The 13,681-nt window shown below is 42.9% G+C and overlaps 1 protein-coding gene across 2 annotated transcripts in view; it reads right to left on the minus strand.

Annotated features, from left to right (window-relative positions):
- pipox (pipecolic acid oxidase) overlaps positions 1–13,681 on the minus strand; it is a 52,998-nt gene that overhangs the window by 8,125 nt on the left and 31,192 nt on the right. The window contains exons 6-7 of one of the 2 annotated variants that reach the window (XM_079271733.1): positions 13,037–13,186; positions 1,027–1,102 (exon numbers count right to left, since the gene is read on the minus strand). In XM_079271733.1, coding sequence (XP_079127859.1) covers positions 1,027–1,102; positions 13,037–13,186 — 226 coding nt within the window. The remainder of the gene's footprint in view (positions 1–1,026; positions 1,103–13,036; positions 13,187–13,681) is intronic. The other variant, XM_079271734.1, reaches the window with a different exon arrangement.

The following is a 13,681-nucleotide window of genomic DNA, read 5'->3' on the forward strand; positions in this document are numbered from 1 at the left end:
TTAAGCATTTTAACTTTAATAAATGATTGTAGACAGAAGTGTGACATACAATAGCCTACATGCGTCAATAATGTTTGGCCGATATGTTAACATTTTCCAACCAGCCATTAGCCCAACAACCAATGCTCGCCAATATATTTGCACACGCGGCTAACCCCTCAGCTGCTGTTGTGGTTTCAGCTGAGAGATCAGAGGTAGAGCATCGTGAAACACACTCAAACTCAACAGACACAAAATAAAACTCACCAACATCTTCTTGGTCAGCCTATCCAACAACCACAAACTCTCACAACAATCTCAAACTGTTCCTCCACTGTCTCATACTCCGCAAATCAGCGATGGCCTAAATATTTCTACATTCACCTAATCCTAGTGTCAACATTCCTTGTGTGTTCCATGATGCTTACACAAGCCCACCACTTCGGACCGGAGTTTGTGCCGGTGCGGATTCATGGTGCCCAGATGATGAATTTCAATGTCAAATGATTTGTCTTTGCTATACAACCAAATGCCTAAACAAATAACGCAATTTCCACCAGTCTCCACTTTGTGTTTTGTGCTAATTTGCAAAAGTTACAATGATAATGCACTGAACTATAATGGTGTACATGGTAAACGTGACCTAGTGAGCATGTCAGCCTTGAATGCAAAGCACCACAATGCCCAAGTACAGCCTCACAGAGCTTTCAGCGTGGCTGTAGACTCTTATATGACTGTACAGCGTCCTAATAATTGCTCTAAATAAATTCTCACAGCTGGACGGCTGCTGGGTTCAGCTGTTACTAGGCTACAGATTACACTATTAGCTAGAGGAGTAAAGGAAGCTTAATTCCAATGCTGACAAACGATTTTGAACGAGTTTTAAATGTCGACTTCCGCGATATACAAACTGTAGTTCTGTATTGTTTTCTGGCAAGTGGATGCATTAACAGTGGGATGATGCAGCCTAACACACTCATGGCTTGTCAAAGATGATCCCTTTCCATAGATTTTCTTTGATTTGGTTCAAGATGTGTTGTGATGTACCTGAAAATCCTGCTCCAAACACAATGTTACTGTGGGAGGGGTGACGGTCCAGCACAAAATGCTGGTCAGGCGTCATCTGCAAAAACGACAAAACATGAAGAGTCAGATAAAAAACGAAAGGGTTTGGAACCACAGGGATCTCACAGCCTCGACTAATGCTCTTGTTCGATAAAAGCAATGTAGCTTGTACATATTTAGTCAAGAGCGATACAATATTCTTTTTCCTGCCTCTTAATTCCACCATATGGAGACATGAATAGCGAACTGACAGAATTGCAGATTTTCCTGAGAACCATTAGACAAGGACACACACATTGCCTCCCTCTCCATCAAAGTCAGAGCAGAAAACGTATTTAACTGGATAAAAGAGTCGAGCGCAGAATACATAATGAACTCTGACAAAAGGGAAAATGTTACCACAACTGTAGAGACACATGTAATTTAACTCTCTGTCCTCCTGGTAATGGAACAAAACACTTGCTGTTCAGTGAGAAAAGAGCGTGACTGTCAGGATTTGCAGGGGCATTGGACAAGGTGACAGAAATTATGTTTTCCTACAGCTTCAGTACGTGATCGCGGTAAAAGCAGCTCGCTGTGTGTTGCTGGAGGGCACAACCCCCACCCCCGCAACACACTGTATACTTCAGTGGCGGACCGTGCATTTTATACCTGGGCCTTCACTGCTGTCCTGCAGCTGAAACACAGCTATATACGGTTATTATTTATTTCGTGTAAAAATGAAGCTCAACACCTACAAATACACTAACTGCAGAGTGCAGATACATGAATATGCCGAGAGTGTCTTCTCTACTGTGCACTACTGTTAGAGTAACCGCCTGTGACTGCTTTGGGGCTCACGGCAGCACCGTGCTTTCACGTCAGAGTCAAAACACCAGAAAAGTCTCCAACACCAGAACAAGTCGATAGATTTGTCGCTAGTAGCTTTTGACAAAAAAAGTCTCCATGGAAAGTCCCCAGATTTAGTGAGAAAGTTGCCAAGTTGGCAACACTGGCACCGGCTAAATATGTCCCGAGAGCAACATAGGACTTAACAATGGTTCCTATCACATGTAAAACCAAACAAAAATCTATCTTCATAAAAACAAGTTGTACAAATAATAATATATAAAAAAGCATATTAAAGCTACTGCAGATGTAAAAACAAACACATTTAACTTACCAGAGCTGCTGTTCACTATTTAAAGACAAAGTGCATCCTCCTTTCTTTGTTAATAAAGAGTTTAATCTCACGGTTGTTCACTACATCCGTGCATTTTAGTTCCAGTAAGAAGTCCTTCTGGATTCATGGACGTCAGTGAAGACAGTCGAGCCTCCTCAGTTGTATTTCTTGAATACGTTTTAATGCGTTTGAGGGCTGAAAATGTCCGCTCGACAGAGGCAGCAGATATTGGGATTGTCACCGCCCAACATTTCACGCTAGCCCACTGACCAATCACGTATCTGTAGGCCAGCTAGAAGGCTCTGACATGTCAAAGAATACGCCCAACATGTCAAACTAAAGATCTGATTGGTTGAACACTATGACAATCAACAATATCGTCCCCATTCACTTAAACTGCAAAGGGATTCACTTGTGAGTCTGCAGGCCTCTGGCTCTGTTCTTACCTAGAGACACAGAGGTGAGATCTGATTGGATAAAAGCTCTACTTAAAACAAGCTGCACTGGAAGCAGAGCAACTGAGGAAGACAGGAGCTGTGCAATGAGAAAATAAGATAATGGAATAAAATGACAATACATGTAGTGTATTTATGAAAAATTATAAAATTATAAAATAGCTATAACTTTGTGATTCTGTTTAGGCCAGCAGAGAAGGCCTTGCTGGCCCTGACTGGTGTACATCTCAATCGAGTCAGGAAACTTACCCAAGAATACCCATATTTGATTGGCTGAACTGCATCATGTGATGTGATTTACACCGCATTGGTCGGTGTGTTTCCTGCACCGTTGAACAAGTGCCGCAAATGCTGGAAAAGCCGCGCCGGTTAAAATAGAAGCGCTCCGTCAAAATTTAATAATTCTCAATTATCTATCGGTTTTAGGTCCTGGGTCGGTATACAACGGCATCTGAGTCCGGGTCCAGTATGTCTGCCAATTAGTGACCCCTGCCCTAGATGCTCCCCGGGTGCTTTACAGCAGCCCACTGCTGCTAAAATGATTTCCTTCATCCTAAAATATGTATGCTTTATGCAAATGCTTGGATGGGTTAAATGCAGAGGTCAAATTGAATGTTTGTACCTGTATGTATATGAAAATTGAAAATACACACACACTTAACAGTTTAACTGCCAAATATGGAAGCCCATAGAGGACTTTATTAAAATGATAATGTAAACTTGAAGATGAAAATGGCAATAGCATTATAAATTTCCACATATATGTATTATTTTTGCAAATATTTGAATGAAAATGCAATAGATTGATGCATTAATATAATTCGATACAGAGAACAATTTTCAAATGTTGATTCAAATTTGAAAATTAAAATGCAATATAAACAATGTAACTTGATTTCCACTCATGAAAGCATGGGCATGGCTTTGTAGCGTCCCATTAAGTCGATGTAACATAGTCGGTAGAATTGCACACATTTGTCACCGACAAGTGTAGTGAGTGGTGGAGTGGGCACATGTATTGATATGAAATATGAGATGTGTATAATGGTGTTTCTACATTAGTTTATGGCTACCTGTGGGGGTGCGCCCAGCTAGTGAGATTTATAAAACGGAATCAGGCATACGTGCAGCTTTATAAATCTTGCAAAAGAATGCACATGCATATTTCTGTCTTTGTGCCGACAAAAGGTTAGAAGTTGTGAATCTAATATTTTATGCACCTGGCAATGATGCTGGGCTGTTTAGACACGTGTTGCACATGTCTGGAAAGTGATTGAGCTAAAAGGAAAGAGATTTCTGCGACTAAAAAATGGAATATTGTTGAAGAGAAGATACTTTGGAACGACCATCTTTTATTCTTCCTGTATGATGCCTTCAGCTCAACAGAAAGAGCATTGATTGAAATATAAAGGCCTCTAATAGTACTGTATGTTGATCCACTGATATTACTCTAATCAAGGGGTATCAAACATCCGGCCCGCCACCTCATTTTATGTGGCCCGCGAATCCGCCAGCAAAAAAAACAAAAATAAAACCATTAATTTTTTTTTTTTTATTAATTTATTATTTTGTTTACAAAAATTAACAGTTTGATGTGAAAATAAAAATATCCCCATGGTCGAAATGATGAGATAGAAAGTCGAAGTGATGAGATAGCATGTTGTCTGTGTACCGACATTAAAGCTATCACAACAGGTGGACAGGAGATGCAACAACCCATAAAGAGGATTTCCAACAAGTGATCGTCTTTCTCAATGGGCTTTCTCAAGAGCAGCAGCGACAGAGCACAGAGCAGTACATCACCAGCCTGTAGTGTGATAAACCGGAAGCAGGAACTTCCAACATGGCCACTTGGCCAGGTCTGTGTGGAGACTGCAAACTTGCATACTCACAGTTGAGGGACGATTTTCTCCGCCTGAAGTCTGAAGTCCGGAAAAGAGAACAGCTGATCGACGGATTCGTATCCGTAGCAGCGGCCAAGGCAAAGCATATCTCATCTATGCAATCTCAACTGGTCTCGGATACTGCGGACACTATTCCCTGGCTACCCGGCCCTGCGGACGGGGAGTGTAGTCGGTCCTCCGACCACGAGCTGAGAGGACCTGCTATAGACCAGACCCATAGCTCCACTCCGAAACCATCCTGGACGGAGGTGGTACGCCGCGGCGTCCTGAGAAAACCAACTGGGGAGTTTCCGTTAACCACCTCCAACCATTTTGCAGTCCTGACGGAGAATACACCCTCCCGGGCTTCCTCTACCCTTCACCCCTACTCGTTGGCGCAGACGGAGGTAACGTTAGCTCAACGGTTAGATGCAAGGCTCAGCGAGATAGAAGTACGGCTCCGCACCATGGAAGCTAAGACGCTGGTGACTGCGAGCGTAGCCGATGTGGCCCAAACAGACGTGGCTCCCGCTAACTGTCTCCCTGCAGCCCCCGAGCAGCCGGGGGGCCGGGTGACTGCTCCCGGGAGGCTCAAACCTGGGGCGAAGCACTCGACTCGCCAGCAGCCACCTCGCGTTACAAACGGGTCTTCTGCACCCAGCAGAGTTCTGGTCATAGGTAGCTCTATTCTGAGAAACGTGAAGTTAGCAACACCAGAGGCTACAGTTACATGTATACCCGGGGCCAGAGCAGGCGACATTGAGTCCTACCTGAAAGTACTGGCTAAAGATAACCGTAAATACAGTAAGATCGTTATTCACGTCACCGGGAATGACAGCCGGCTACGGCTCTCTGAGATCACTAAAGTAAATGTGGAATCTGTGTGTACATACGCAAAAGCCATGTCGGACTCCGTAGTTTTCTCTGGCCCCCTCCCGAATCTGACCAATGATGAAATGTTTAGCCGCATGTCATCGTTTCACCGCTGGCTGTCTTGGTGGTGCCCAGCAAACAATGTGGGCTTCGTAGATAACTGGGACACTTTCTGGGGAAAACCTGGTTTGCTTAGGAGGGACGGCATTCATCCTACTTTGGATGGAGCAGATCTCATCTCTGCAAATCTGACCCAGTTTCTGTATGGACCTGGTACATGACAACCCAGAGATCAGACCAGGAAGCAGAGTTGCAGTCTTACACACTCCTCTGAGCTTCCATTAGAGCAGTTACTCACGCAAAACCACATAGAGACTGTCTGCCCCACGGCCACTGAAATTAATTAAATCAAAAATAAACGATCGAGGAGTTGAACAAAATAACTTAATCCAAGTTAAAACTACCGCAACAATACAACAAAATAGGATAATTAAATGTGGACTCTTAAATATCAGATCTTTGTCATCTAAAGCTCTACTAGTAAATGAGCTAATATCAGATAATCATATTGATTTATTTTGTCTTACTGAAACCTGGCTGAGTAATGATGAATATGTCAGCCTAAATGAATCAACTCCTCCAAGTCATATCAATACTCACATTCCTCGAGGCGCCGGCCGAGGAGGTGGAGTAGCAGCCATCTTTGACTCTAGCCTATTATTACACCCTAAACCTAAACTAGACTACAACTCATTTGAAAGCTTGGTTCTTAGTCTTTCACACCCAACCTGGAAAACAATACAGCCAGTTATATTTGTTATTGTGTACCGGGCCCCAGGTCCGTATTCGGAATTTTTATCGGAATTTTTTCAGTTTTTATCAAGTCTAGTCCTTAAAACAGACAAAGTAATTATTGTAGGTGACTTTAATATTCATGTGGATGTCGAGAACAATAGCCTCAGTACTGCATTTATTTCATTATTAGATTCGATTGGTTTCTGTCAGAATGTACAGAAACCCACTCACTGTTTTAACCACACTCTCGACCTGGTTCTGACTTATGGCATGAACATGGAAGATTTAATAGTCTATCCACAGAACCCTCTTCTATCGGACCATTATCTAACAACCTTTGAATTCCTACTAACGGAGTGTACACCGTTAAGCAAGAGTTACTACACTAGATGTCTATCTGATGGTGCCGTAGCTCAATTTAAAGAAGTGATTCCGTCTGTATTTAACTCAATACCATGCTTCGATGTGACGGAGGACTCCTGTGCTAACTTTAGTCCCACAGTGCTACAAGCTCACTGAGAAGGACACTAGACTCTATTGCTCCTTTAAAAAAGAAGTTGGTAAAACAAAGGAGATTCGCTCCATGGTATAACCCTGAAACCCGCAAATTAAATCAAACATCGCGAAAACTTGAAAGAACATGGCGTTCCACTAACTTGGAAGAATCTCGGTTACTCTGACGAGACAGTCTTAAGACATATAAGAAGGCCCTCCGTAATGCCAGAGCAGTTTATTACTCATCGTTAATAGAGAAAAATAAGAACAACCCCAGGTTCCTCTTCAGCACTGTAGCCAGGCTGACAGAGAGTCACAGCTCTGTTGTGCCGATTATCCCTATAGACCTCAGTAGCAATGACTTCATGAACTTCTTTAATGATAAGATTATAATTATTCGAGAGAACATTAATAATCTCCTGCCCTCAACCGATCTTTCCACAAATAGAGTAACCTTAGAAACAGCTGTGAACCCTGATATATGTTTAGATGGCTTTACTCCCATTGACCTTGACAAACTGACTTCAACAATTTTTACGTCTAAACTGTCCACCTGTCTCTTAGACCCTATACCGACTAGGCTGCTTAAAGAAGTGCTACCATTAATTAGCACAACTTTATTAGATATCATCAACCTGTCTTTAGTAACAGGTCATGTACCACAGTCCTTCAAAGTAGCTGTGATTAAACCTCTTCTTAAGAAGCCCACTCTGGATCCAGAGGTGTTGGCCAATTATAGACCGATCTCTAACCTTCCCTTCCTCGCTAAGATCCTTGAGAAAGCAGTTGCAAATCAGTTGTGTGACTTTCTGTGTAACAATAGTTTATTTGAGGATTTTCAGTCAGGATTTAGAAAGCATCATAGCACAGAGACAGCTCTGGTAAAAATAACTAATGACCTTCTAATCGCATCAGACAAAGGACTCGTCTCTGTTCTTGTCCTGTTAGACCTTAGTGCTGCGTTCGACACTATAGACCACTACATCCTGTTGCAGAGATTGGAACATTATATTGGTATCAAAGGAACCGCACTGAACTGGTTTGGATCCTATTTATCGGATCGATCTCAGTTTGTTTATGTAAATGATGAAGCCTCGATGAAGACCAACGTCAGTTATGGAGTTCCACAAGGTTCTGTGCTTGGACCAATCTTGTTCACCTTATATGTGCTTCCTTTAGGCCAGCGGTTCCCAAACTTTTTAGGCCGCGCACCCCCTTCTACATCCCGACCGGGTTCGCGCACCCCCCCCCCCCCCTTAAAAAAAAAAAAAAAAAGACAGAGCCTTTTAAGCCTTCATAGCCGCATAAGAATCGGACCAATGAGAGAACAGTTTGCTCGCGCGTGGCATTTGTTTACAAGATTTATTCCGCTGTTAAATGTTGCAGTGTGAACACAAACCGAACAAAGGAGCAACGGCAACAAAGCAAACGAACTGAAGGTGTGAAAACGCCCTGAAACACTGCAACAAAGTTTCAATAACTTTCAGTGACACAAGGCGTCACTTTTAAAGAGCAATACGGATGCGAGGACACACGCACAGGCTCAGAGGCAGATTATCACATTTAATTTACAATTAATGAGCGACTAATGTAGCCAGGATGTCTTCGGACAAAGCATCGATGCGGCGCGACACAGTGTTGTTGGACACCGGGATCATGTCCAACTTTTTTGCTTCTTTCTCCCCAATCATACATTCCACCATCTCTCTGGCAGCTGGCAAGCTCACGTCTTCGGCGATTGTGTGCGGTAGCCCCTTTCTCGCTCTTCTGTGACCAGATATGAAGCCCGTAGTGCGTCATTTATAGACCCAACACATGAATGAGACTCCAGTTGTTTTTGGCTGTTTTGTAACTCCTCCAATTTCGATATAAACAATGTAAGGGGCTTTTGACTTGCACTGGCATGCTTGGTGTTCAGGTGGCGACGTAAATAAGAGCTTCAGACTGTTAGCCAGAACCTCACTGCACACCACGCACTGTGGCTTTGGGCAATCTGCGTTGCCAATCCAAGTGAAGCCCAGACACAGATATCATATTTCCTCTTTTTTTCCCAGTCTGATGCTCACTCTCGTTTCCTCTTTCTTCACCTTGACTCCGCGATGGGCCGATGTGCTCCCGATTTGTCTGTGCTATCCCTTCCTCCTTTTCGGTCTCCTCCGTCTCATCTTCCTCTGACTCTGGCTCGATTTCTTCTCCCGGTCTCTCCCCAACGCACCTCTCCGTTCCCCTCGCCTCCGATTCCTCTCTCTCTCTCTGTCCCTCTCCTCTTTTACGACCGATAGCTTCAGATGTCCCACCTGACAGTTTTTAAATTAAAATTACATTTTTTTTTTAATATTTAATATTATTACACCATCAGACCGCCATTACACTTTTCCTCTCGCGCACCCCCTAGAGGCAGCTCGCGCACCCCCAGGGGTGCGCGAGCACCCCACTTTGGGAATCCCTGCTTTAGGCAATATATTTAGGCAGAAAACACTCTATAACCTTTCATTGTTATGCAGATGATACTCAATTATATATATCGATCAAACCAGCTGAAACCAACCGGCTTGCTAAACTGGAAGCGTGTCTTAAGGACATAAAAACCTGGATGACCTGCAACTTCCTGATGTTAAACTCAGACAAAACTGAAGTTATTCTACTAGGCCCAGAACACCTCCGAAATCAGTTGTCGAATGATATAGTTTCTCTAGATGGCATTGCGCTGGCATCCAGCAGCACCGTCAAGAATCTTGGAGTTACCTTTGATCAGGATTTGTCTTTCAACTCTCAGATAAAACTTATTTCTAGGACTGCCTTTTTTCACCTACGTAATATTTAAAAAATCAGGCACATTCTGTCTCAAAGCGATGCAGAGAAATTAATTCATGCTTTTGTTACCTCTAGACTAGATTACTGCAATTCCTTATTTTCAGGCTGCTCCAATAAGTCTCTTAAATCTCTCCAGCTGATCCAGAATGCTGCAGCTCGTGTACTAACAAGAACTAAGAGGAGAGATCATATTACTCCTGTATCAGCTTCTCTGCACTGGCTCCCTGTAAAATCTAGAATAGAATTTAAAATCCTTTTACTTACCTACAAAGCCCGAACTGGTCAGGCTCCATCATATCTTAAAGAGCTTATAGTACCATACTGCCCTACTAGAACGCTGCGATCCAGTGATTCAGAGTTACTTGTGGTTCCTAGAGTCTTAAAAAGTAGGACGGGAGCCAGAGCCTTCAGTTGTCAAGCTCCTCTTCTGTGGAACCAGCTTCCCGTTTCTGTCCGGGGGGCAGACACACTCACCACATTTAAGAGTAGGCTTAAGACTTTCCTCTTTGATAGTGCTTATAGTTAGGGCTGGCTCTGGCTTGCCTTGGACCGGCCCATGGACAAACTGGTATAGGCAAAAACTACAGGGGGACTTCCTTAGGATACACTGAGCACCTCTCTCCTCTTCTTCACCTCCGTCTGTATGCATTGATGTCCCATTAATGCTCATTACTAACTTTACTTCTTCCCCGGAGTATTTGTGCTTTCTCGCCTCACAGGATGACCGCAGTTTTTTCTGGACACTGGTTCTTCGACCAGCCATGGCCCTGCTGACACCTACTACGATCTTCATTATTAACATTATTAATCCTATTACCGATACCATTAATGCACAGTTCTGATTTTGTCTCTTCCCCGGAGTCCTTGTGCTTCCTCTCCTCACAGGTTTCCATGGAGTATGGTTTCATCTGGACCCTGGTCCTTCCTCCTACCATGACCCTGCTGACTCCAACTGCTAATATCACTTTTATTATTACTCACATTACTATTTCATATTACCGATACCATTAATGCACATTATTGACCTGCTTCTTCACCAGAGTCTCTGTGCTTTCTCGCCTCACAGGTTCCTGTGTATCCGGGTTTACCTGGACCAGGTCTTGCCTCCTGTCGTGGTTGTGTCATACATTGAATGTGCTGTAATTACATTGCATGTGTTGTAATTCACTATCCTGTTCTACACATGACATCATTGCACTTCTGTCCATCCTGGGAGAGGGATCCCTCCTCTATTGCTCTCCCACAGGTTTCTTCCTCTTTCCTCCCCGTTAAAGGGGTTTTTGGGGAGTTTTTCCTGTTCCGATGTGAGGGTCCCGGGACAAGAAGATGTCAAACGTGTACATATTGTAAAGCCCTCTGAGGCAAATTTGTAATTTGTGATTTTGGGCAATACAAAAATAAATTGAATTGAATTGAATTGAACATGTGTACTTCTCTGTACTTGTGAACTTGTGGACTTGTGAAACGTCATCAGTCTCAGCCCAAGTACTGTTCCAATTCAAAGTTCACATCGAGCCAAGCACGGTCCTAATGTCCGGATGTGGCTCCGCCCATTTTACCGGGGACGCATCGGAGGTGACTTGTCTGTACTTGGGACAGCCAAATATCCCAGAATGCATTTTGCATCAGCAACAGGAAACAATGGCGGAGGAGAAATCACACAACTGGAAGTTGAAACTTTCGAAATACTACTGTTGTTAAGTCACAGAAAGTCATTTTAGGATGTTTTGAGGCGAGAAGTTAGTTGTTTAAGCATCAAATCTGTGGTCGGTTTGTCAAGATTCAGCCGATTTAAAAATCTGCTCTGACGATTTCGGAGATGTGAGGAGTTGCTAGCGGGATCTGATCCACATACATTCATTCATTTATTCATTTATTCATATATATATATATATATATATATATATATATATATATATATATATATATATATATATATATATATATATATATATATATATATATATATATGGTCCAGAGCCAGTGTCTGGTGGTACGTCTGGAATCCGTACCTTAAGGGGGGGGTACTGTCAGGATCCAGGATCCCTGGCTGACCTGACGTTCCATGGCCACACCCTTGAGTGTGCACAGCTGAGGACACTCCAGCTGATCACCTCCTGCTGCCTGACACACCAGACTCAGGGCAAACTAATGAGTCTCCTGGCACTACATAAGCTCTGGTCCTGCAGTCTGGGGTTGTCAGGTCGTACCGTCTTTCACCCGCGTCAACCCCGTGGCGTCCTCTGCCCTCCTTGTGTGTACGGATTACACTCCGCCGCTCTGCCCTCCTTGTGTGACACGGACTACTCTCGCCGTCAAGCTGCCAGCCCTCCGGTGTCGAGCCACGGGCCTCACACCGTCGCTCTGCCACTCTGGTGTCGGACCACGGGCTCCACACCTTCCCACATTTGAAATAAAACCTGTTCATAGTAAACTTCTGTCTCCTGTGGTCTTGCGTTTGGGTCCTACCTGCGAACTTCCACATAACAGCAGGGTTGTCATATTTAGTTTGATTGGAAAAAATAACCTCTATTTCTGCTTAGTACGTGTTGTGGAAGTCACAGATATCCCGGGAAACTAAACGAAATATGTTTGGAGTAGTTACATTTACACCGTCTTACATTTACAACCGGCCCTTTGAGGGCGACCGTGATGCTGATGTGGCCCCAGAGTGAAGATGAGTTTGACACCCCTGCTCTAATCAGTCACCAAGAGCCGGAATCCTATTTCATGTTTCACAGTATTCTTTATACTTACAAACTAAAGCTGTTCTAGATAGTGCTGTTACTAATTTATTACTGAAATTGCAAGTGTATTACTATTAAAAACGTTAAGAATAAATACCTTTTATGTCATTAATATTTGTTTTATTTAATGTAATTCCTAAGTCTTAAACTACAGAAATGCTGATGGTTATCATGGGATGTCTTCAAAGACTAACTGCTCACTGAAAGATGTTTTTAAAGCTATAAACTGAAAGATGTGACTGTACTGTGATTAAACACATCAATGCCAGTCTTAATATTGACAGTTCTTACCAAATGTATAAAAATCCCACAAACCCTCGACTTCAATATCTAAAATGGCTGCTCTGCGCATCAACAGTAAAAAGCTGTAGTAATAGGATTTCTATTATCACTTCTGTCTCATTATATTAGTCATACAGTACTTTACAACCTATCAGTGAAAATGTTGCTACCCTGGATGAACGCCTAAAATATAATAATAACCCCATCTGTGGTGCTGGAACACAGTCAACTCGGGTGTGAAGTCATTCCCAGCTCCTAATTCAGCATTAGGCACCGACCTTGGGGTGAAGTTACACTTTAATTCACAAAATAGAAGCATTTGAAGTGTAAATATTACCTAAGGACTTTTAATTAATGTATCATTAAATAAGTCTTGCCAGTTTGTTGAATCTTTTGATGTTCTCTCATGACCCATAGATGTCATTAAACTGCTGGACCTTGTGAGGCTAAAATCTCAATACTGTGATGTGGAGTGTGTAAACTGACCGTGTACATGCAGCTCTCCACCACAGCAGGTTCAGGGACCAGGCCAGGAAAACAGCGGGCAATGATGCGCTGGAGGATGTCAATATCAGACCTGTCTGTCTGCTTGTCTCTCTCGTCTGGGTCTGTCTCACCACCAATATGGTAGCATATCTGCACACAGAATGACATCATCGATATCATATCTATATGAAATGCAAAAAGCTCGGTAGCCCTGCCTACTTAGATGAATAGCAGCAGCAGCAGGCCAACGTTGTTCATAATATAACACCATCCAACCCTGACTGTGTTCTGTAAGGTGTGTATATTGGTGTTTATTGAATTTCTATAATTTCATGTTTTTGCATGCTTACTTGCATAAATACAGCATTTATTCATTTAGTATTCAGTCATCAAGGGTCTTTGTGTCATTTCTACCACCACCATTTGAATCACAACAACGTCAAAGAGACTCAGCATGGCACTCCTTAGGCACTGTCCACTGTTCAAAAGAGCAGCATGAGCTCTTCAGCAGTCCCTGTCAAGGATTATCAGATCATGCAGGGAAGCAAAGCACATTTAAAAGCTGATGTAAAGATGCCAATGAGTAATAATAATAATTCACTTTACTTGTATTGCGCTTTAAAAAAGGTACTCAAAGAAACAATA

This window comes from Melanostigma gelatinosum, assembly GCF_949748355.1.
Source record: "Melanostigma gelatinosum genome assembly, chromosome: 7".
In the NCBI taxonomy this organism is placed as follows: domain Eukaryota; kingdom Metazoa; phylum Chordata; class Actinopteri; order Perciformes; family Zoarcidae; genus Melanostigma; species Melanostigma gelatinosum.